Source organism: Peromyscus eremicus, chromosome 10 (assembly GCF_949786415.1).
Source record: "Peromyscus eremicus chromosome 10, PerEre_H2_v1, whole genome shotgun sequence".
Lineage (NCBI taxonomy): Eukaryota > Metazoa > Chordata > Mammalia > Rodentia > Cricetidae > Peromyscus > Peromyscus eremicus.
Window position 1 is genome coordinate 38,001,693 of NC_081426.1, and position 26,068 is coordinate 38,027,760.

Sequence of the window (26,068 nt, forward strand, 5' to 3'; positions counted from 1 at the left end):
AAAAAAACAAAACAGGAAACAGAGTGAAAGATGAAGAATCGGTTTCCTGTGCACATGTGTTATGAAGGGCCAGAAAGGGGAGAAATATGGAGTCAACCAAGCGAGAGACTATTTTTATTTCTTTCAATGACTGATGTTTTTCAAACAATGAAAATGAAGCATTCTCTTGCTTAGAAATTTAAAATACAAGATGAAGAACGTGAAACCTATTAACCCCCAGTTAGAATCCTAAATAGTAGGTAGCCCCACCATTTAAAAGTACAAGTTTAAAGTGAAGGACAAAAGCAACCTATGCCTTCTTAAACAGATTGCTCCCATGTTAAACAGTTTAAACAATGCAGTTAAAATATTTTGTAATGAAAATTGTTTTTAATTGTTGTGGTGTTTTCTCCTTGCCAGAATGTGTCAGATGGGCTATACACACTTGGGAGAAGTCTGACTCTAACATATATTACTGTCTTAGTTTGAGTTCTGTTCCTATGACAAACACCAGGACCAAAAACAACTTAATGAGAAGAAGGGAATATTTGTTCTTCCAGGTCACAGTCCATTACTGAGGGAGGCAGGAACTCACAAGGAACATCAAGGCAGGAACTGAAGCAGAGCCATTGAGGAGCTCTGTGCTCTGGCTTGCTCTGCTCTCTTTCTTATGCAGCCCAGGCCCATTAGCCCAGGGTGGGACTGCCCCCAGTGATCTGGGCCCTTCCCATCAATCAACAGTTGAGAAAACGTCCCATAGATGTTCCCACAGGCCCAATCTAATGGAGGCAATTCCTCAGTTAAGCTTCCTTCCTCCCAGGTATGTATAGCTTGTGTCAAGTTGACAAAAACTAACCAGCACAATAATTGATCCTGGAATCTTTAGAAACGATTAGGCTAATTTAGTTTGAAGAAAGAACTTCATCCAAGGTATACTCAAGGGGTACACGCCTATGGCTACCACCCAGATTCTCCCTGACGTTGTTCAACTGCTCTCTCTCTCTCTCTCTCTCTCTCTCTCTCTCTCTCTCTCTCTTTTCATCTTCTCTTCCTCTTCCTCTCTCCTCTCTCCCCTTTCCCTCCCTCCTCTTATTATGACTAACAACAAAATATTATGAAGTCATTTCTGCATTCATAGGTTAAATAGGGTGAAATTCATAGTAAAGTTGGTCATTTTGATTCCTTAAGGTAAGAGTTTATTACAGGTTGAATTATCTGTTGAGGCATCTAAGTTGGCAGTGATGAAATCTCCTTGAGAGTCCTTCAAGGACAGAGGCAGAAAACACACACAACTGATAGAAATTTAAAGCCACAAAAGGATGCTGAAACAGAGGTAAGGACAGTCGACTGTAGTTTGGGACCTACTTTCTTGCTGTAACCTTTTTTTTTTTTTTCAAAGGCATTGTGCAATTTCAGGGTCCAAGCATATCAATTCACAGCCAAGAACTGAGTGTTTCTCATTTACCAAGTTAGCTTTTCATCACTCTCAGTACACTAAATGATTCATTCCTCATTGCGTGCACCTCAACCTATACCTTCTGTCACTGTCTTAAAGCAAAAGAAGTTAAATCATGAATATTTTATTTTATTTTATTTTTTTGTTTTTGTTTTTGTAAATCATGAATATTTTAAACACATTGGGATGTCCATGAAATATTAGGAACTTCTCTTTTTTTTTTTTTTTTATCAAGAACACAATAGGAAAACTTGCCAGACTGTGTCATAGTTTTCAAAGTAGTTAGATACAGATGAATAATTACAAAACTATCTCGCTCAATTTCTTTCTCCCTTTTTTCAGAGACTAATCCTGCCATTTGTTTCCTCACATGGCTTTCTAGAAACTTACCTAGCACAAGGCAGCATATACTCTTCAACAGGTTTTCTCTGTGTGTCTCACTTCCCTCTTCCTCCACACTTAACAGTGTGCTTGACCATGAGCACAGCTGGTTCTCACTTCTACAGTTAGTAGAGCCACACTTGATGCATTTACTGTGCGCTAGATTTACATACAAGGACATTTTCAGGGTTTTAATATTTGCACTAATTCCTAAGCAATGCTAGGATAAAGTCCGTGTGTGTGTGTGTGTGTGTGTGTGTGTGTGTGTGTGTGTGTGTTTAAGACAGAATCCTAGGAGTAAATTATCTAAGTTAAGACATATGTCATTTTTTATTTTGAAGAAAACAATGCCCAGTTTCTCTTCATGGGGCACTTCTTTTCTTGACACAGGAAGTGTTTCCGTTTCCTCACACCCTGACTGACAGGTGTCCCCAGCTTGCTGAACACCAGTATGGTAACAGAAAACATCATCTCCAGGCTGCTCTTAATTTGTGTTTATTGCACACTTTCCTTCTGTTGGAATCAACTGTTTTTTCCAGGGAAGGGAATTTTACAATTTCAATGGCATTTATCTATGCACAAATATGAGTCACTGAATGTGCCATGGTTTCTTTCACTGGCCTTTTGATTTTATAGAGCTGCCATAACAAGGTACTTATTATATGTGTGGCTTCAACAACAGAAATAGACTATTTGACAGTCTGGAGGCTGGAAGTCAAAAGAGGAGATCTCGGCAGGGGTGGCTCCTGCCAAGACTGTGAGGGACTCTGTTCCATGCCCTTCTCCCAGCTCCTGGGGTCTTTAGACATCCTTGGCTGGGTGGGAGGGGTTCCCTGGGGGTCTTCATATTGTATTCTCTCTGTCTATGTCTATTTTTACATCTAACTTTTCGTGTATGTGTGTGTGTGTGTGTGTGTGTGTGTGTGTGTGTGTGTGTGTAATAGGCCAAAGAACAACACTGGGTATCTTTCTCTATTGCTCTCCATTTTATTTTGTGAGATAAGTTCTCTAACTGAACCTGGGATCTTTGTTAGACTGGCTGGCCACTGAGGGCTGGGGGTCCTTGTCTCTGCTCCACATATGTAGCTGTGCCTAGCTTTTACATGAATACTCAGGTTTTCATCCTTGCATAGCATACACTTTACCCACTGAGCCATTTCCCTAGCCCCAATTTCTTCCTTTTTATATCAGCCCAGTCATATGCCTCAGTGACTCATAAATACACACACACACACACACACGCACACACACACACACACACACCAAAGGTTATGTGTGTGTGTGTATGTGTGTATGTATGTATGTTCTACAAAGATCTTATTTCCAAGTAAGGATACATTCAGAAATACTAGGGTAAAGATTTCAACATCTTTGTGGGGACACAGTTCAACTCATGACACAGGGTATACCAATTAAATGGCTTTGGGCTTCATGCAACAGAGACTCAAAACAGGCTTTACGTGAGAGATGTATGATCTATATATAATGAGATACCCAGAAGAGAGGTGACCCCAGGGTCAGTAAGAGTCAGGCTCTTTCTTTCTAGTCTTTCATCTCCTGAGATGTCTTTTATCCTCAAGCTTCTTGTCAAAGAATGGCTGCAGGATTTTTAGCCATTGTGTCCTCACATAAGCACATCTAGGGAACGAAGATCAGGGAGACAGGACTTCATTTCAGGCCTCTTCTCATCATACAACCATGTTTTTCCCAGAATCTCCTTCACGCTTCTGATGTCTCCTTAAATTTCATTGGCCAGAAGTGGCCTGCATGGTGTAAGGAGGTGTAAGCCCAAGGTGTAAGGAGGTTTGGAAAGTATTTGATGTTTTGGAATCTTCATTGGAGACATGCTATCCGGAGAAGAAGGGTGAAGGAAATCTGTTTGGTTAGGGCCAACTGTGCTCGCCCCATCACATGGGGACAAAACGTTGACATCTATTTTCAAACTTGCAGAATCAAGTCTCTTTGCATGATCACTCTGAGCTTTCTTTTGAATTGTGACACGGAGTTTTGGTTTCATTTCCCCGATCAATTAGGCCAACTGATCATCTTTCATGCGTTCATTGGCAGTCCCAACTTCTTCTGCTTTGCCCATCTTTCTACATTCAACATCCTAATCCCTTGTCACTTATATGGATGGCAAACATATTCTCCCCATCTGTGGCTCCATTCTTGACTTTATTTGTGGTCCCCTTCATCCTGAAAATCTAAATGTCATTGCAATTATATTTTTTTATGGATGCGCCTTTGTATCTTACTTAAGAATGGATTTTTACGTGACATTATAAAGAGTCACATGGGTTTAAACATGTTAATCTATTACTTTTCACAGTTAAGTCCTTTAGCTATCTGGAATTTGTCTTTGCGTATTATGAAATTAGGAAAATAATTTCATCCTCACCTTCAGGTGTGTAATCAGTTATATGAATGCTACATATTAATATTTCACTTAACCCAGGGTTGATAATGCCACTTCCATGGCCCATTTGAGTTCAGATCCCAGTACGTGTGTGAGAAGCTAGATGTGGCTTCACTAGGGCCTATAACCCAGAGCTGTGGGGAGTGGAGACAGAGGTCAATGAGGTTTTCTGGATATAAGCCTGGCTCCAGTTCAGTGAGAGACCCTGTCTCTAGGGAATAAAGTGGAGAGTCACAGAGCAAGACACCTTGTTCTCCTTGAGCCTCTGTGAGTGTACATAAAAGTGCATGTGTCTGCACACATGTGTATATACTTTACACATACATATACCATGCTTGCACATGTACATACACATACTTTATTTTAAAGATTGGTTTTTTTTATTACTAAGTCAACTGTATGTATATACCACAATTTGTTTATCAACTTCTTAGATGATGGACATTTGGCTTATATTCACATTTTGAATATGATAAATGAAGGTGTTCTGGATATTGGTGTATAAATTAATGTATGGGCATATAGTTTCTTCTGGGGGTGGCAATATCCAAAAATAAAGAGCTGGGCCAAATGGCAGATGACTGTTTAACTTTTTGAGAAACCACTAAACTATTTTGAATGGTGCTGGGGATAGTTTTAAAGGTCTGGATATAGTTTTAAAGGATAATGTTTTAAAGGGAATAGATAAGGTTTGAGTATATCGCCCAGGCACTTGTGCTCAAAGCTCAGCCCTCATTGTGGTGATGTAAGAGATGGGAAAGCTTTTAGGAGGCAGGGCCCAGTGGAAGGTGGCAAACTCATTGGGATACTGCTCATAGAAGAGACTGTGCCCATCTCTGCAAGGGTTAGTTCCTAAGATACTATCATAGAAAGAACAAGACTATGGGCTGGGGATGCAGCTCTCTTAGTAGCATGCTTGTCTAATATGCACTAAGCCCTGGGTTCTGTCTTGAGTACTCCATAAAACTTGATATGGTGTAATTCCAACACTTGGGAGGTCAAGGCAGTATAGTGTAAGTATAAATTTGTGAGACTGGGAAATTGTTGTTGTTTGTTTGTTTGTTTGTTGTTTGTCTGTGTAGCCCTGGCTGTCCTGGAACTCACTCTGTAGACCAGGCTGGCCTTGAACTCACAGATATCCACCTGTCTCTGCCTCTGGAATGCTGGAATTAAAGGCATGCACCACCTCCAGCCGGAAGACATTGGGAACTTATAAGAGAAAATGATAAATAGGTTTTAGAGAATACAGGAATTTGAAGATGTTATAAATGACTGTCGTAGAATTGCTAAGCCTAAAGCTTTTTGAGGCGTCATTCCTACCAGTGACTGGTAAGGAAGCTTACTTATTATCCTAAGAGAAAACATGCTAAGCTTTGAAATGGGCAAGGAATATGAGAACATGGAAGATGGGTTTGGACCTGTTGCTTTCTTCATGACATATGTATATTATGTTTAAGTGACAGTAGTGCCCTCCCAAATAAGCTCTCAAGATACAGTATTTGACATAAATGGAAGAAACAGATCCTCTCCACCCCTGCATTACATGTAGAAACGATGCAGTTCTTGGCAGAGCTTCCTTTCCAATACTTGAAATGGTCTTGTCTCAGTCTTCTTCTTTTGATATCGGGAGGACCTGTCACTGTGGAGCACTTCCTTCGTGTTGACAGATTGTGTTCACTTAGCATGTGTCACAACTGTTGTGGCCCACAGAGACTATCTAGTGAGACCTTACTCAGGGTCAGAGAATCTGGGTTTGCTTTACTCAGAAGGGCTGCATAATGGGATGATTTGGTCAAAGGTGTGTTTACCAGGTGTTTGGAAGATCTACACTTGGCTGTACATTGTGCTTTGATCTTGATAGGCGGAGATCTTTTGTCCCATCCCTTGGCATTTGTACAAAAAACCCTTTTGAATAAATGCCTGGGGTGACTGGGTATTGACCCAGGGCCCTGCAGAAGCTATCCTGTGTCTCTCTTTCTTATTGTCTCTTTCCATCTTTCTCTCATTTCCTCATTCCTCTCTCCTCCACCCAAAAACACTTTGAAAGGTGGGAGCAGGTTGGAGCTGGATTCCCTTCCACACAAAACCTTCATTTTGCTTTTTGATGTCATCCATGTTTCCCCTGCCAGTGTCTTCATGTTGGCATGCCTCAAAACTCAGTCCTTCTACTGAGCATATCATTATCTCTTCTTTGTCCTTGTTACATGCCCATTTCTCTGTTCTGTGACTTCCTTTGGATGTCTTATGGGCATGTCAAGCTCCAACTATCCCAGATTGAACCTGTAGCCAAGGCCACTTCTTCTGGAAACTCTCTTCCAGTTGATGGCCACTCCATCGTTCTAGTACTTCAGCCACAAGTCTTCTAGTTACTGACTCGATAATTTGTTCAACACTATATACGCAGTCCACTAGAAATCTGTGGTGATATACTGTGTAGCTCAATATATTGTTTACCCTAATAAACTTACCTGGGGATCAAAGGACAGAGCCAGCCACTAGATTAGACATAGAGGCAAGACAGTAGTAGCGCACACTCTTAATGCTATCACTTGGGAGGGAGAGATCTGTCTGGATCTCTGTGAGTTCAAGATCACACTGGAAACAAAGCCAGGTGTGGTGGCACATGCCTTTAATCCCAGCACTTGAGATCTCGTGCCTTTGCTACCAAGTATTTGAGACGCACACATGCTTTTAATCCCAGCACTAGGATGGAAATAAGATGGCAGGGCACAGAAAGATATACAAGGTGTGAATAAACAGGAAGTCTCACTCTGGAGGCTGAGGAGTTGGTAAGGTGAGGTTAGCTGCGGCTTGTTCTGTTTCTTTGATCTTTCAGCTTTCATCTGGCTCTGTGGTTTTTTGTTTGTTTGTTTGTTTGTTTGTGTTTTAAGACTTGTGTTTGAAATTTGTGTTACAGAAATCCACAGTGAACTTGGAATATATCATTTTTTCCCATCTTATTTTTTCTTTTCCTCTTTTTTCCCCCTCTGTGTTAGCTCTGGCTGTCCTGGAACTTGCTCTGTAGGCCAGGCTGGCCTTGAACTCAGAGATCTTCCTATCTCTGTCTCTCGAGTGCTGGGACTAAAAGTATGCATCACCACGCCCAACTACTTTTTCTCACCTTGACCGATCTTCCCTTTCCCCACGATGGTGCAAAGTCAGCTCCTGTCAGCAGTACTGATCTACCTGCCTCTGTCCCCACTTCCTTCCAGACTACAGCCAGCAAAGAAAGCCGAGAATTCTTTTGAACTTAAGTGATGCCTTCTACTTCCTGTTCACAAAGTCCACCGTTGCCCGCAACTCTACCATAAATAGAAGTCCACGGTTGAAGGTCAAATTTACTTCTTCCTTGTTTCCAGCAGCTCCTCCTTGCTTGCTTTGCTCCAGCCAAAAGGCGTCTTTCCTGGTACACATCAGGTACCAGGACCTTCTGTCCAGAACATTATTACTTGGATGTTAGTGCTCTCAGGTTCTGTCTTCCTTCAGTGCTTTGCTCCGTGCCATCTAATGGCCCCACCTTATAGGATGTTGAACACTGCTTGTCCCCTCCCCCCCACACTCTCATCCTAGTCATTTCCCCCCATGTTCACACAGAACTTGTAGCTTTCTAGCACGTTCTATAACTTTCATAGTTTTTATCTTGTTTTTGGGTTTACCCTCTGCACTGAGCGCATGGCAGATTTTAACTGTTTTCCAGCTTTGTGATTTAGCCATTTTTTAAAAAAATTCTCCCATTTATTACATCCTGACCAGTTTCCCTTCCCTCCTCTCCTTCTAATCCTCCCCTACACACACCTCCCCTCCCCCCATCCACTCCTCCTTTCCCTCTAGAAAAGGGCAGGCCTCCCAGGGATATCAACCAAACCGACATATCAAGTTATAATAAGACCAGGCAAATCCCTTCATCTTAAGGCTGGATGAGGCTACCCAGTAGGAGGAAAAGGATTCCAAAAGCAGGCAAAAGGAACGGAGACAGCCCCTGCTCCCACTGTTAGGAGTCCCACAAGAAAACTAAGCTAGACAATCATAACATATGCACGGAGGACCTAGGTCAGACCCATGCAGGCTCCCTGGTTGTTGGTTCAGTCTCTGTGAGGCACTACGAGCCCTGGTTGGTTGATTCTGTGGGCTTTTTCCTTAAGACCCTGTTTAGGAACTCATCGCTTCCGTGTGTCTCACCAGTCACTCACTTCGCCCACAAGGTGGCAGTCTTTCCTTTAAATAGGAGGCTGTAGCGGCCTCCAATTCAAGAATCACGCGGGTAACAGAGCCTGCAGTTTCTCTTTGAGCAGAGACAGCATGACCTGGTGGACCAGATAACTGAGTTCATAGACTGGGCATCCCTACTCCTCGAGAGCTAAATGTGTTGAAGGAACGGGGGTTTAGGGTGTCAAAGCCTCCCACAGGAGTGGCACATTATGAAGGTGGAAATGTGGTTATTATGGGAGTGGTACAAATTTATAATGGTGATAAAAGAGTTCTGATACAGTGCAGGCTGTCCACATAAAAACCAGGTTTAACACACACACACACACACACACACACACATATATATATATATAATATATATATGTCCCCCCATCGGGATAAGACTTACCTTTTCCTTCCCGACTCATGGTATTCTAGCATCTAGAAATGACTGCCCAGTTCTAATCTTGGATGTCTCCTGTGATCTAGAGACACAACTCTTCAAGGGATCATAACTTTCTTTTCTTCTAGGAACCACTTTATTTGGAAAGTAGCTGCATAGTTTTGATTTTCCTATGGGAGGCAGCATTGTCTAGCAAAAAGAGCAAGATCTGGCCTATAAGGCAGTTCTGGAGCTGGCTAATTGACCTTGGACAGGGGCTAAGCCGCTCTGAGCTCTGGTCTCTTTACTTCTAAGAGACTAGAATTCCCCCTCAGTGGCTGGTGTGAGATTTTGATGTAAGCACAAGTCATTGGCATCATGTGCAGCATCTAGCTCAGAGGGAGCGTAATGGCATGGTCACGACTGCCCCTCTTTGCCTCTCTTGCTGCTTTCCACCTTTGGCCACTAGGAACCAACCAACTCCGAGGAACTTAGCAGAAAGGGGAGCCATGAGGGGTAAACTGTAATCAGTGGTCTATGGTTATAGGAGTAATAAAGTTAGGAGCAGGGGGGTAGAAAAGAGGAGTGCACACCACTGACCTTGAGTCCTGACATGTGGGCTAACTTACTCTATGCCAAGCCTTCAAGACTCCATTTTGGAAGGGAAGAAAAAAAACTTCCCTCAGACCAAGATTCTCCTCTGCCAGAACAACCTTTGTTCTCGCAAGTCAAAAGGTCGATAGGGGCTCCTTATGAAACTTCTGTTCAGTTGACATACTCGTGAATGCGTTCCCGTTGTCATAGGCCTTTAGATTCTCCAGTGCCCCAAGATTGTCCATTACTGTCTAGACCTTTACCCAGGACCACTGGGAGCATCCTATAATGGTGTGAGTTGAGTTTGTTGCTCTCTGTAAGAAGGGAAACACTCCCAACAAAAGTTGGGGCATTTTTTTTTTTTTTTGGTTTTTCGGGACAGGGTTTCTCTGTGTAGCTTTGCGCCTTTCCTGGAACTCACTTGGTAGCCCAGGCTGGCCTCGAACTCACAGAGATCCGCCTGGCTCTGCCTCCCGAGTGCTGGGATTAAAGGCGTGCGCCACCACCGCCCGGCGATCTGGCTCATTCTTAAGAGTTTAAGGGAAGATTCAAGGAGGCTGGCTTTACCTGTACAGTGTCCGGGAGCCAACAGGATGGGCCCAATTTTCTGATATGAAATCTTAATAAATTCTCTACACCAGGCTGAAAGCATAAAGCTGAGGTTGGTACAGGTTAAGATGCAGCCGTCACTTCTATCAGCTACGTGCAAAGATGGTTCTACCATCATTTCTTTGTGTTTGTGATTTCCTTTCTGTCTGTGTTCGAATTATAATCTACCATTGCTTTATCTGACGTTGGTGTTCTGTGGAATTGCTCGTAGTGAAATGAAGAAACTTAAGATGCGGTTTAGGTATGAAGTCACACTGTTCAGCTTCTCTGAGGGCAGAGCTGTTTGTTTCTCACCAACACCTCCACAAACAACCTATGCATTTCCTGTCCTGGGGAGGAGGAGCTAAGACCCAGCCTGCCACCAGTGACTCTGTCGGAAACCAGGGAACTTACTCAGTTTCCTTGTCATCTGGACCTTGGGTAGACAGACTGACCGTAGCAACCAGAACAGAACCTTATTTCGTTAGGACCTTAGCAGGACGCCCTTGAGTATATTACACGTCTAGCATCATTTCCAGAAAATATATTCAGAACCTGTAAGGTATGGCTTTTAGAAAAGTCACACAAAATGAAGAACTCTAGGGGAATGAAACGGAGCCCTTTTCTTCCGGCAACATGAAAAACCATATGCTGTTACCTTCTATTCCAGTTTAAAAAGCGTGTACCTTATGCAGGAAAAAAAAAAAAAAAAAAAAAAAAAGGAGAACTCAGGGGACTTAGCAGAGTGGATCATCTTTTCTTTGTTTTGTCTGAGATTTTTCTTTTTCTTTTTTTGATTTTCGAGACAGGGTTTCTCTGTGTAGCTTTGGAGTCTGTCCTGGAACTCACTCTGTAGCCCAGGCTGGCCTCGAACTCACAGAGATCCACCTGCCTCTGCCTCCCAAGTGCTGGGATTAAAGGCGTGTGCCACCATGGCCAGGTGAGATTTTTCATTATCCATCTCCTTGACCTTGTTGGCAAAGTCAGGCCCTGGAGTCTATCTGGGGTTTGTGTGTGACTTAATAGGGAATTATTTTAAAGTTGGAGGGAAAAGTTCATTATAGAATGTTTGCAGGCCTCCTTCACCTCAGAGTTCACATCATTGGGCTTCAGGATGAGAGATGGACACCTATGCTCAGTATTAGCTGATTCTGTGGTCCTTAACCCAATAATGAATGTGAAAAGATAATGGATTTTGGAACCAAAGACCCTGTGGTGAGAGCTAGCATTCAGGTCAGGACCAAGTGTATTTGCAACAATACTGGGTTGTGTTATTCTTGTCTATGTTCAAGTGCCCCATGGACAGAAATGTTTATCTTGATAGCAGCTGGGACACATTGTAGGACTTATGGCAGCCTCCCAGAAAATATGGAATAAAAGAATGTATAAAAGAAACAACCTACATGCCCACTGACTGATGAGCAGACAAACTGATGTTGTTATAATTGCACAATGGGATATCTAATTCAGCCTTCAAATGGGAGAAGATTTAATACACACTATGTGGTGTTTTAAATGTGAATGGCCCCTATAGGCTCATGTTGGAATGTTTGGTTCCCAGTTGGACTGTTTAGGAATGATTAGGAGGTGTGGTCTTACTGGAGGTGTGCCACTGGGGGTGAGCTTTAGGGTTTCCAAAGCCCAATGCCAGACCCAGTCTTGTTCTCTCTGTGTGCTGCTTGCAATTAGGATGTAAGCTCTCATCTACTGCTCCAATACCATGCCTGCCCACCTGCCACCATGCTCCCCGTCATGATGGTTATGGACTCACCCTCTGAAACTCTAAGCAAGTCTCCAGTTAAAAGCTTTCTTTTATAAGCTGCTTTGGTTATGGTGTTTCATCGCAGCAATAGTAACCCTGATTAAGATAAAACACAGCATGACTATCCTCAGAACATAATGCTGAGTAAAGTCAGCCATATGTAAAGATTCCACTTTCATGAGATACCCAGTATAGTCAAATTGAAACAGAAAGAATTGTGGCAGCCAGGGGCTGGGTAGAGGAAGGCCAGGGTGTTAATGCGAATGGGTTACAAAACAGCATAACTGTATTTATCTGTACATTTAAAAATAGTCAAGATGGGCTGGAAGGTGAATCTCAGTGGTAGAGCACTCGCCTAGCACGTGTGATGCTGAGAGTTTAATTCCTAGCATCTCAAAACCACATTGGAACTACCCAGTGCCACTACTGTCGTGGGGTTATATGCCTGTAGTTCCTGCTACTCAGAAATGTTGTCACTGTAAGAAAAGCGGAAGTTTGCATCTTGGTGAGTGCAAATGACAGACAAGCATAGCTGGGAAATAAGGTTGGAGAAAGGTTCACTGCAAACAGCAAGTTCCAAAAGAAAAAAGGTGGTGCACACATTTTGGGGGCATACTTAGGTAAAGATTGTGAACCATATGTTTGCAAGATTAAAATGGTGGACAGGAGCACTTTGGGGCCATACTCAGCTTGAATGATAAAGATGGCAGCCAGTAACACCTCTGAGCAAACTCACCTTTCTTTTTAAAAAAGATAGAAAAACAACAACAAGAAGTTTTAGTTGGTGAAAAGAAAAGACACTTCTAAAGTGGGTTAGTGTAGGAGTTTGCCCCTAAAACTTTAGTCCTAACATTATCTTTATTTTGCTGTGAATGAAAAAAGGATAAAGAAGACTTTAAAAACAGTATTTATGATGTATGCAAGATGATGCTTTTGTTTTTCTCTTCGAATTACAAACTCTTCCAAGTAGAGTCCACTCTTCCAAGTCAGGTTCAACAGTATTGCTCCAGTCTCCCCTCCCGAATAAAGAACTCTCCTCAAATTTTAACCTGGGGTTTCTTGAATCTTTACTGTGATTTGAACTGGAATATAAGACCTAAGAGAAGCATAAAAATAATTTGGGAGCATTGTGAGTTTTGGTGATTAAATAAGGGCTTGCTGATGAAAAAGCCTGATGTGTGGCAGGTTCTCAGTGCTGGATAACTTCTTTCCACCAGGCCTTTTTCCAAGTGGAAAACACTCCCAGTCTCCCATCCTACTCTTCCTCAGTCTCCCATCTTACTCTTCCTCAGTCTCCCACCTTTCTCTTCCTCAGTCTCCCACCTTTCTCTTCCTCAGTCTCCCACCTTTCTCTTCCTCAGTCTCCCACCTTTCTCTTCCTCAGTCTCCGATCTTACTTTTCCTCAGTCTCCCATCTTATTTTGCCTCCAGTCCTGCAGACGCTACCAAGGGAAAAAGCAGAGGAGTTTTACAACATTTAGAATTTAGAACAGAAAGTTCTTGAGAAGGCCACTGCATTAATTACTGGAATTAAGGCACAAACCCTACTGAAAGCAAAGTGGCCGCCAAACGTCTACTTTCTAAATTGCCTGTGATAGTACCCCATAAATTTTGATTGACACTAAAGTACATGGCCTCATAACTTTTTCTTTTTGTGTATGTAAAAGGTATAGAAAGAAAGATCACTAAGGGGATCCTGGCATAGTTTTCAAAGGCAGGTGCTGATGAACTTAAACTACTCTGTCTAGACTTTGGAAAGAAATGCTATTTAACCTTTCCCATTTTCATTTATATCCACTGATTTTCAAACATAACCAGGGTCAGAATTGCTGGGGGGCAAGGGAAGCTATGAATGCACAGACTGTGGAACCCTGCCCTACGTTAACAAGTCCAACTGCAATAGCCCTACTTATTTAAAGTTTTAATTGACACGTAGCAATTGGACATATTTATGGGCACAACACAGCATTTTGGTCCATGTATACACTACTATATAATGACCAGATTAGAGTTATTGGCATGCCTATCACCTCAGGCATTCATGACTTCTCTGTGTTTGGAACATTTAGCCCTCTCTATTAGGTGTTTTAAAATCTTGTCTTTTCTAAAGGCACTGAGAAAACTTAAGTGCTTTTATATAAGATGTAGGATGAGAAAGAGAAAAAAAAAACTAGTTTTCTTCCTATTTTCTCCTTAATTTTATCCAGCACTTGGGTCACTTTAACCTCACGGAGCCTCAGCACGGAGATTGGTTTGCATCTCAGAGGAATGTGCTGCACATATGATAGAATGATGTAGAGGACTGACTGACCCTGAGTATATGATTCCCAGATGAAGAACATTTGTTGCTGTTATCTGTGCTCCAAAAATATTTTTAAGGTTTATTTTTATCTTATGTGTATCATTGTTTTTCCTGTAGGTATGTTCATGCACCATGTGTGTGCAGTGGCCATGGAGGCCAGATGAAGATGTCAGGTCCTCTGGAACTGAACACACAGTTGTGAGCTAGTTGGGTGCTAGAAACCAATCCCAGGCAGCAAGTGCTCTTCACTGATGAGTCTTCTCTCCAAAATACTTTAAAAATCTGTTTTCTGTGTTTCCTTTTATAGTGATCAGGACTGCAAGAAGATATTGAGTACATTCAAAGGAGCATTTGTTTCCAAGAATCCATGCACCATCACAAGAGAAGACTACGAACCACTGGTTAAGTTGGTCACTCAAACCATACCATGTAACAAGGTAACATGTTATAACTTTCAGAATTGAGAATCAGAGCCAAAGGGAAGAGGTCCCAGGCCCAAAGTTAGGATGCAGGAAGAGAGGAAACATTGGCATTAGACATCATTTGATATGGTTGGTGGGGTAGTATTGGTAGAGGATGGGTTTTGGAGAACTAGGATACCATCAGGGTTTAGGATATCTGGGGAAGGAAGATCAGAGAGAGATGGGACACAGAGAAAAGAATCTAGCATCAACCCATTCCACACAAAGAGAAGTAACCCAGACTTATATAATTATGGGACATTCCCCTGGCTTCTGATAATCATAGACACGTAAATGGTAACACAAGGCTGACTTATATTTGATGAGTGATTTTTGGTCTTTACTCTCCTAGCCCTTGCCTTCTTAGTTTTTTAGAACCATTCTATGGGGTAGGCAAACCAGGGGTCAGAGTCTTTATTTCACCACCAGGGAAGCTCAGGCTTGGTGAAAAGAAATTGCTTAAGTATAAAAGGCTTTAAAGTAGCCAGGTGAAATGTAAAAGGAACAAGCCCTGGGGTCAGAGAAGCCTGGTTTTCAGTCCTTTGAATATACTAGGAAAGGTCTGTCATGAGGTACAACACTTTCAAAGTCTGTGTTTAAAGCAAAATTTCACATGTCTGAAACTAAGTGAGGCCCTCCAACCCATTCACAGTTATCACCTCTCATCCTGTTTTCAGTGAACTGGACGTTGCTGTGACTCCTCCCTGAGGAGTACCGAGTACAGTGCTCTGAACAGAGGAGGTTGATGGTAGACAATAACCAAACTGACTTCTCTGAATATTTAGTGTGTGTGATTTACTCTGATAGTTTCTGCTTTTTTTATTTATAAAAGGTAGATTGATCAATTGATTGATTAATTGATTGATTGACTTATTAATTGATTGAAGTTCTGGGGATGGAACCCAGAGCTTCATGAATATTAGCACTCATTCCACTGTTGAGCCACATCCCCAGTCCTTGGATTTATTCTTGGACCTAATTAATTGTCTATTCTTTCTCAGACTCTCTTTTGGAGCAAATCCAAACATCTGGCCCATCAGTATACCGGGGTCCAGGGAAAGATGTTCACCCTGGAGGACATGCTGCTGGGCTACATCGCTGATGATCTCTGGTGGTGTGGAGACCCCAGCACTTCTGGTAAGGATCTGGATCACCTGGGATGGCTCGAGATGCATGGGAATGGATCCTTGAGGTGAGCAAGGAACTTTGAAAGGTCAATGGGCACCCTAATGCCATTGGTGCCCTAAACGACAAGTCAGGCTCTTAGAAAATAGCACCTGAGCCCCCAAACTTCTGGAGGTTGAAAAGGGAACTCTCCATGAGAGAATTTCCGGGAACCAGAGAAGTGTCTGGTGAATGAGTCTTCTTCCCGAAAAGGCCTGGCCTTCTCTCTAAGTGTTCCTGAACTCCAGGGGAGTGATGGGGGCTGGTCTCTTTGGGGTAAACTTCTGTTGCCATTTCCCAGAATGATGAGTCAAAACCTATCACACTGTTCCTGTCTGGGATCTGGAGGGGAAGGCAAGGAGTTGGAAGGAATTCAGGGACACTTAGTTAAATTGGGTTGAGTTGTGTCCATTCTCCAGCCTCTGCCTTGGCCGCAGATGTCATTGGAAAACACTTCCACTGTTATTGGACAGCCAAGAATGAGCCCAAAGGTACAATGCCTTTTCCACTTAACTGTATCCTATAAACTATATGTTTTAGACATGAACTATGACTCTTGTCCACATTGGAATGAAAACTGCCCCAACAACCCTGTTTCAGTGTTCTGGAAAGTGATTTCACAAAAGGTAAGTTCCAAGCAGTTAAATTCTAGAGTTTCGGCTGAAGATGCTGTCTGGTCACTGGTTGGTTAATTTTGACCCTTTTTGTGGTGTGAAAGTGTGGAAATCTTTGCTGAGAACAAAAGCTCAGAGATACACGCTAGAAGGTTTTCACACACGACTTCAGAACACCCACAGAGGCTTTGCAAGCTCAGAGAAAGAATCTATATACCCAATGAGTGAATAACATTCATTGGCTGTGTCTGTCAGGAAGCTAGGTTTGGCTTAATCCTGCTCCCAGGTATTGATTCGATTTCTGGAACAGTTTGAATACTCTGCATTTGTAGACCACTTAATATGTGCCCAACCCTTTGCAGGAGTTAAGAACTCTATCCTCACAACAACTGTATGAAATATCATGAATACCATGGCCACTTTGGAGGTGGCAAGATGGAGGCGCAAGCGAACATGGGAGCTACTCATGGATTCCAGATCTCGAATCTGGGTGGAGAAACACTAGCTTGCTCACCTCACATCTGTGTCTAACTTCACTTGAAGTTGCACAGGCATTATTTACTTTTCCCTATTAGTTGTCTCTCTGCAAGAAAAATTCCTTTGTAAGTAGACCACAGTAGGAAAAGAATGAAAATAATGAAGAAAAACTAGTGAAAGGAGAAGAAAAAAGCCCAAACATATTGATTATGTATTCAAATGAAGTGCACATCTGAGGAGGTGTGACAAATAGAAACAAATTTGTCAATACATGTGCCTTAGTCCATTGGCCCTGCTCTAACCAAAAGCTAAGGCAAATTGTGTAATTTAGAAAGAACCTCAGTTGGGTTAAGTACCAGCAGGTCAAGGTGGTAGCAGGTTTGATGTCTAATGAGGGCTGTTCTGTGTTTCTCAGATGTCAACTCATTGCTGTGTTCCCACATGTCAGAAGACAAAAGATGCCTAGAGAATTTCCCTGAGCCCCTTCACAAGAGTACTGATATCATTCATGAGGGTAGAGCCTTTATGCTCTTACCAACCCAGTTTCCAACTTAAGACTTAGGAGCTGAGAGTGGAAGAGCACACATCCAAACCATAGAAGCATACAAATTTCACAGTCGACAAGTCCCATGTCTCTATGTCATTCCCATTTCTCTCTCCAGATAGATAGTATAAGAATTGAACAAATTTTCACACTAGAGGTGAAGACACTAATATTCTTAGCTTAAGAGACTAATTGCAGAAGAAGGGGAAGAAAGACTGTAAAAGCTGGAGGCAGTGAATGAATACCAAGAAACCGTGTCCTCTGCACACAACAGGAAAGTTGCACATATGAACTCCCAGCAGTTGTAACAACATGTACATGACCTGTACCAACCTAGGGACAACTCTCAGCATGGAGAGGGGAGGTGGACACAAAGTTCCCTCACTAGCAGGGCAACTCCTGGCGACTGATAGCTGCTGGGAGAAGTCAGTTTTCTTTAAGAGTGTTGCCATAGGTAGGTCAACCATGCTCTGGGGGCAGGCCACACATTCATGAATATCTAGCCAATAGAAGTAGGACTTGATGGGTAGGAAAAGAAAAGAGGACACAAAGTTGGGTGGTGGTGGTGGGTAGATCTGGGAGGAGGCGGGCAAGTGGTGAATATGTTCAAAACTCGTTGTGAAAAAACTCTCTAAGAACTAATAAAATTTTCTTAAAAGAGACTAATCCGAGGTCATTGGCTGGTAAGCAGCTGAACTGAGGTCCTAGTGTAGGTCACCTAATTTTAGAGCATTAGCCTTGACTTCACACTGTCTGCTTACTGCTTATGTCTTTTAAATGGCAGGTTAAGAGTCAGGAATTAGATCAGTGGTAGAACACTTGCATGAATGCAGGTGTGCTCTTCTTCACCTCCCTGTATCAACTAAATTGCTACCTCAAGGGGACTCAGGAGTGGAGTGGTATAGGGAGACAGAGGATTAGCATGGAAGTGAAGGGACACTTTTTTTTTTAGTAGTAAGTAGGTTTTTTTTTTCATTTTGTTGAAAATAGACTCTTTTCTCATTCAGTATATCCTGATTGTAGTTTACCATGCCTCTACTCCTATCAGTTCCTCCCCACCTCCCCCACCTGCCTCTATATCCATTCTCTTTCTGTCTCTTATTCAAAAAGAACAGGCTTCTAAGAGATAACCAACATGACGAAATAAAATACAAAAGATAAAGTGAAAACTATTACATTGAGTCTGGACAAGGCAACCAACAGAAAGAAAAGAGCCCCAAGAGCAGGTACAAGAATCAAAGACTCATTCATTCATGTAATTAGAATCCCATATTAAAAAATACTAATCTGAAAGCTCTAATACATACCCAGAGGACCTGGTGTAGATTCATGCAGGCTCTGTGCTTGTTGCTTGAATCTCTGTGAATTCATTCGAACCTTGCTCAGTTGATTCAGATGGCCTAATTCTTAGGGGACACATTTTAATAGGCAATTTTCTTAGACATTCTGACCATAGATTCCTCATTTTTGTCTCCATCAAATGGAGATCAACATATATGTGTTCTAGAATGTTGCTGCTGCATTTAAATAAAATACTATTATCTTGTTAAGTAACAGAACCTATCCATTCAACAAATATTTGTTGAGTACTTACTACAAGTTTTGAAAACTCAGAGACACTGCATATTTTTGTTTGCTTGCTTTTTCAGAGAATGCTTTTCAGTTACGTTATCACTCTGGGATATGTTTTACAGACACACTATCTCCAAAACCTTCTACAGCAGGTCACGTTTTATATATACTAAGTGTTTTCTTGTACTCCCATCTCAGCCCTTGGTACTAAGAGTTCAATGGTGAGGGTGACCAAAGGCACCCTGCCTTCTGAGACACAGTGGCACCCGCACCTTGATCCTTGCCAGACTCTCATGGAGGAAGGCAAACAGACTAGTCCCTATCATTAACAGTAAGGATTGTTCTTCTTACAGGTTTGAATCTCCAGATCCTCTTGCTGCTAAGTCATGTGACCTTGAGCCCTCAACTGAGCCAATGTTTATCTTGTCCCATGGGACTCATGAAACTTCTACCTTGTGGGGTCCAGTGCTCTTTTGAGTCATTGTTTAATGATTATCATAAGGATCAGGGGTCTGTCCATCTCTCTCCATAGCTAGACAAGCATCACTGGACTTCATAATTCAGCTCCAAATCTTCCAGTGGTGTAGAGGTCACCTGCAGAATAATGTCCAATTTCCTCAATGAAGCATTTGGCCTTCCGTGATTTTCTCCACTAACACCACTGTTCTCCTAGACCCAGGGCCCCTTCCAGTCACAGCTTCTTCACGTGGTGGAGTCCCTCCTACTCTTTGGTGGGGACAAAGTACAGCTTTTCCTTCCTTGGAATTTTACTGAGCAAAACTTATCCTCTGCCATGTACTAGATATAAATCACTGAAGACTCCAGAAGAACCTGGGAAGCCAAGCTCTCATTTCTCACAGATACCTTCATACTGATGGCTAAAGCTGTTCAACCTATCATTACAATGTATGAATTGGGTACTATGCACAGATGTCACAGAAGGAGACCTAAGTCCCACAAGTCTGGGTCTGTCTCCAGAGGAAGCTGGACCATACTCTGTTCACATTGTTTACTCCAGTTCTTAGCAAATTTTCCAGATGAAAATTGGTTGCATGAAGAAATAAAACTCTCTGTGTGAGTCCGAGGCCAGCCTGGTCTACAGAGTGAGTTCTTCAAGCAATCTCCCTTTTTCTTTGTGCCTTTTTAGCGCCTCAGGGTCCCTGTCTCTTACCTAAGTTTCTCTTTCCACAGTATTCCATTTCCCTTACCCCTAAATTGTCCACCTTGATTCTGCTAATTAAGATGTAGCCTCTACAGCACATGATACCAGGTGAGTGCCTTCCTTTCCTTCCTCTAGAGATACTCTGTTTCCCACTCTAGACTTTCAGCTTCTGCATCATTTACAGACGGGCATGGCTGTGTCAAGAGCTCATGCAAAGCGCATACTTCCAATGGCTTAGACCATTGGATAGATTGAGCATTCCTGTGCTGAAGGTGTAGAGCCTATCCTCTCCCTCTCTCGCTAGTACTAAGTACTCTTTGGAATGGAATTGCTGGAGAATAATGATGGACTTCTTTTTAAGTTTGCAGAAGCTGCCTGTGGTGTGGTCCAAGTGATGCTCAATGGGTCCCTCAGTGAACCGTTTTACAAAAACAGGTACTTCTTTCCTTGCTTTGTATCCTGTTTGCAAGGGTTGGTTAATTGCAGTTACCATAGTCTGTTGGACCTGGCATTCCTCGAAAGGATGTGCCTTCTTTCATGTACTAAAGAGCTCAGCTTAAAAAGGGCAAAACGTTTGTATTCTCTGAAGATATTTTTATTCTGGGTCAATGTTAGGTCTGGTTTCTCCTTCGTCTAAAATCCTCCAGTGTTCCTAAGAGCCGCTACATGGTTTCCAGCCATCACTCTTGACTTTTTGAGGTCTCACATAATTTTCGCAGCTTTCTTTCCCCTTGAATTCTCTCCTCCTATTTCACCCATACTCTCTGGCCTGCCTTCCCACTTTTCCCTGTCTGCATCCTCTCCGTCCAGGAATAATGGCCCACTTCTCTCTCCCCCGTGAAGAGGGAGAATCCCACTTCAGCAGGAGAAGCATCCTGGGCCATCACCCTCTCTTGTCAGCATTGTCACAAAGCACTGTAGTGGCTTCACAGGGTGGACAGCAGAGGTCATTGCACATACGGGCACCTAGCCTCTGGGAGTCCCTGTATACATAAATGATACGATGAGGATGCTGTAGCGATAGACGGAGATATACTCTGAACAGTGCTGAGCTCCATGCCTAATGAAAACTCCCCCAGTGCACATCAGCTATTATTTTCTCCTTTCGTCTCGGGACTGAATTGGTCCATACTCAAGCCTCCCATCTCTGGCCTCCTTCTCATCTTAATTTCCATCACGTCCATGGCCTTTGTTCTCTAATTTTTCTCTGACAAAAAATACTTCTGAAAATGGAAGCACATATTAGTTTTCTCTGGGCACTCTAGGTACCCTCAATTAATTGTTCCTCTCTTCTGTTTTAATATTTAAGCAAACAAAGAAAGCAATATTAACTCTTTTGTCTTCCTCTGACCCTCTTTTCCTATGGGCACTCAGAATCTTGTCATCTGATAGCAGAGAGCTAAGTCCCTGCCACAGGAGAGGTAGCTATTCACACTAAGAAGGAAGAATCTAGAAAAGTGTTAGTGAGCAGAGATTCTATGGTTGTAACCGACTCTCTGGTAATGCTACTCTTTGAACATCAAGTATCTTAGATATATTAATCATTACCAAAGAATAGTTAAAAATCTTATCTTAGGCTGGACAGTGGTGGCTCAAGCCTTTGATCCCAGCACAGGAAGCAAAAGCAGGTGGAGCTCAGTGAGTTCGAGACCACACTGGTCTTAAAGCAAATTCCAGGACAGCCAGAGCTGTAACACAGAGAAACCTTGTCTTGAAAAACAAATCTTGAAAATCTGGTAACCAAGAGTCATGTTGAGTGAAGAAAGGTGGGAGTCAAGGTAGGTTCTACTCAGTGGTGTCCCACTGGCTGGATTGTGACAGGAGGTATGGATGCCCTGCACTTTGGCTTGGAGTCAGTGATGTTATTTATCTCTTCTGTTTTAGCACCTTTGGAAGTGTGGAAGTCTTTAATTTGGACCCAAAAAAGGTGCATAAGCTACAGGCCTGGGTGATGCATAACATCGAAGCAGATTCCAGGTATGTGTCTACTTTGTAGCAGAGTGATAGGATATGAATCAGCCTGCGAAGAAATCCAAGATCACAAGAACATGCTGGGAACAGACAGGCTTAGCAAGTGAATGGGGCTTGCTCTGCACTTAGCCCTCCTCATAGTCCCTTAATTCTGTCTCCACAAAGGACAGTGACTGCTTCACACCTTCACTCCTGCTGACCTGAGACCCCCAGAGGTGGACTTGTGAGTCACCTCTCTTCAATGCTATTCCCAGGAGCAGTTATGCAGAGAAAGCAAGACACTCAGAGAGATTCTGAAAGATCTCATTATTTGAATATTTTCTTTCTTCCCTAGTAACTCATGCTCAGGCTCCTCCATAAATGATCTGAAGTTGATTGTGCAACAAAGGAATATCACTTTTGCCTGCCAGGATAACTACAGGTAATTGATTTCTTGTGAACAAAACAGCTGTGTGAACTGAGAGGGCTTCAGGGATCCCTCCCAGGCCTTGGTGGTGTGTGATGTATGATGCTTTCTGCCCTGCCACCAAACCTAGCTTGTTTCCCTAGTCAGTGGCTTAAATCTGGCTGCTTGCCCATTCATCCTCGTCCTCCTTCCCTGCCATCCCTGAGCAGTGACTTGCCCCAGAAGCTGAATGACCCTCAGGGGACGCACTTCTTGCTTTACTGCTGCTGGGCTTCAGGGGAACAGAAACATGTCTTGCCAACCAAGATTTTTCTCCCAAGTTTTAAAAGTCTGTGACTGGCTATAAATTTTCATGTGAAATCTCCTTAGTTAGTTAGATTCAAATGTAAATGCCTATTATTTGGTAAATTTCCACATGGCAGTCTACAAAGATTTATCTTTTCTAGATTAAGAGCCAAACCAATGTAAATTCTTAACAAAAATTTACCATTAACCTACGGGCAGGTATATATCTTTAAAGTCACCTCTAACTCCAAAACTGGGGGCCCCCTCGTTGTTTGTAACTGGTTGTGGCCAATGATACAGGCAGGGACATCTACCTTCACAAAGAAGCACTTGGGGAGCTTTTCTTGTGAGGAATAGCTTCAGCTAAGACTAAAGCATAGAGAAAAGGCTTCCTGAAGTATATACAAGCTGAAGAGATGGAATATTTTGTGTCTCTTCACATCACCCACCACATCTCAAAGGCAGAAGGACAGATTTAAAAGATGGATGGCTCATTTCCCAGATGACCTGAGTTTCCCATCAATCAGCTGGCTGTTCTTTGGAAACTGCCAAGAAAAAAAAACCCATCAACATGCTGCAGAAGTTAAATGCAAAAAACAGAAGAAAGGAAAAGATTAACTATAAAAGAAAGTCTGTAGACCACTGACTAGGCTAAGTCATTCAAAGATACTTTGTGTGGGGAAAAAGTACCGGCCGACTAGGAGAAGGTTGCAGAGCAGAGTCTCTATGGTTTTGTTAGCTTACATTTATGAAATGACAGTCTTTTTAACTGACCAGTTAGATACCTGAGCATGCTATGTGTAGAGGAAGCATGGTCCTCTGACAGTGGCATCCAAACCTCCTAAGGACGCTCCCTGAGTTCTGTGCTGTCTCATGCCTTCACCAAAAAGTCATCAGGAAGCTTCCTGACTACGGAAAGCAGAATCCTCAGGAACTGTGGGTGGGCCTGGTCTCGGTGGCCACATCTACTGTCTCATGATCATCAGCTGTCACATGCTCGGTTTTCACCTCCATACATTTCCATCACCCGCCCTCCTCGGTATTTATTTTTATGGTCTTACAAGTGAACTGCAAATAAATTGGGGCAGACTGTCAAGTCACTGACTCCTGACTTAGGCATTTCTCAGTGTTGTTGCTGAGGAGAGGCATGTGGGTGGATGCTCATCTTCCTTTGGTTGCCAAGGAGGGTCTTCTTTCATTGACGAGTTGGAACATAGGTGCATCATTCCGTCTCTTCCCTCTTAAATTTTTGTTACATTTTTTGTTACATTTATATTTATTGTTTGTTTATTTACTGTATGAATAAGCATCTGCACATGCATGCACATACCATAGCTTTCATGTGGGCCTCTGAGGACAACTTGTAGGAATCAGTGCTTTCTTCTACCACATGAATTCTGAGACCAAACTCTCAGGTCACTGGGCATGGCAGTGAGTCCCTTTACCCTATGTTCCATCTCGCCGGTCCTCATCCTGTCCCTTGATTTCCTTTCTTGCTTCTCTCCTACAGGCCTGTCAGGTTTGTTCAGTGTGTGAAGAATCCGGAGCATCCATTGTGTAGTTCTAATATCTGAATAATTTGGATCTTAGACACTCCCGCAGCATACATCAAGATGAAAGACTCAGAAACCACACTGATGCAAAGCCGAAGCTGTCAGGCAGAGGTCTCTACTACAATGTCAACACCAGAGATGGAAGGACTTCCCAACCAATGATGGCAACATTGCATGATCAGCTTAGTTTGTACTGCATACTACCAATACTCAAAAAAAAACAATTACTCCACCGAAGCAGAGTTCAACTTTATATTGTTATTTCATTTTAATTTTCTCATGTGGTGCTTTTACATTGTTTATATATTACTAACTTCTCTTTTTTTCTCTTAATGAAACTGAGAATCAAACCTGAGAACTTTTACACATGGTAGAGAAGCCTGTACACCATTGAGCTACATCCTCAGCACAGCTGGTAACATTATTTTTATTGAAAAATTGCCGGTAAAACTTCCCCTGTTAGAATGGACAAAGAAAATAAAATGTCAAGCTTTTCAAAATGAATGATCTTATTTTCTGATGATTTTGCATTTTCCCTACAAATATTCAAATAGTAAACCTGAGATCATGGGTCATTATGGGGAAGATAGTCTGTGGGAACTTGAACTTGCTTGGTGCTTCAACCTGTCACCCTTCCAACATGTCCCTAGTAAGTTTGGCTATTGTTTTCCTTTTTTTAATATGAGGAAATCGAGCTTCCAGAGAGGTTATACATTTTCCTAAAGTCATATTCTTAGGATCATGGTTAGAGCTGGGATCATGGTTAGGGCTGGAGTTGACTCAGTTCTGTCCAAGTCCACAGCATATGGTATTTTTTTCTTTTCTAGGCCTTTACTGTCAAATTGATAGTAGCCTGTGTTATCGTCCAGCAAATGTTGTATTAAATTGAATGCAAAGAATCTGAAATCTGATTTCTATGGATGATTTCAAAACTAACTAATTGCACCCTATTTCTTTTCCTTCTCATACTTGGTGCCTTTTATAGGTAGTAAAATATTTTTGTTGAAATATTGAGTTAATGAGCCAGGCAGTGGTAGCATACACCTGCAATACCAGCACTCTGGAGGCAGAGGCAGGCAGATCTCTGAGTTCCAGGCCAGCCTGGTCTACAGAGTGAGTTCCAGGACAATCAGGGCTGTTACACAGAGAAACTCTGTCTCAAAAAAGCAAAACAAAACCTCCCAAAAAAAGAAAAACATTGAGTTAAATTTTGAGGTAAGCCATATTTGTTGCTGATACTGACAATTTTTTTCTGTCCTTTTTTGTTAGATCAGTCTTGCTTTGGGATTACCAATTGTTGTTGTTGTTGTTGTTTTACAAAGCTCCAATCTTTATTTTTCCTCATTTATTTTATTTAATTGAGCTTTTTTTTATTTTTAGAAATATAGAAATTTCTTATTTTTTTTTAGTTTTCTTGAAGATCTTCATTCAACTTTTTGCAACAGATGCTTAGGTCCCTGATATTGCAACCTGTTTTCTTTTCTTATACATGTATTTTAGGACTATGAATTTTCCTCTGAGGCCTGCTTTTGCTGCAGCACTGAAGTTCTGTATGTCTCCACTGGTTACCATTCAGTTTAAAATAGTTCTCGATTCCATCGTTATTTAGAAATCTGTTGTTTACTTCTCAACATCCAGAGAATTTTTTAGTTGTTTTTTTTAAATAAGTGTGTTTAGTAGATATTAATAAAACTAAATTGATACAGTTTCAAAGAATTTGCTTAGTTTATTGAAAATAGCATAAATGTTGGAGCCAGGTACTGCCCAAGTCCCAAACAAAGATGCTCTCAAAAATCAAGGTGGAAGGTATC

General features: G+C 42.1%; 1 protein-coding gene across 1 annotated transcript in view; it reads left to right on the plus strand.

Moving 5' to 3' along the window:
* Cd38 (CD38 molecule) overlaps positions 1-25,852 on the plus strand; it is a 38,881-nt gene extending 13,029 nt beyond the window's left edge. The window contains exons 2-8 of the mRNA XM_059275042.1: positions 14,356-14,485; positions 15,511-15,646; positions 16,214-16,299; positions 20,404-20,477; positions 21,927-22,019; positions 22,348-22,434; positions 24,215-25,852. Of these exons, the coding sequence (XP_059131025.1) occupies positions 14,356-14,485; positions 15,511-15,646; positions 16,214-16,299; positions 20,404-20,477; positions 21,927-22,019; positions 22,348-22,434; positions 24,215-24,278 (670 nt within the window). The 3' untranslated portion in view covers positions 24,279-25,852. The remainder of the gene's footprint in view (positions 1-14,355; positions 14,486-15,510; positions 15,647-16,213; positions 16,300-20,403; positions 20,478-21,926; positions 22,020-22,347; positions 22,435-24,214) is intronic.
* The last annotated feature ends 216 nt before the right edge of the window (positions 25,853-26,068 follow it).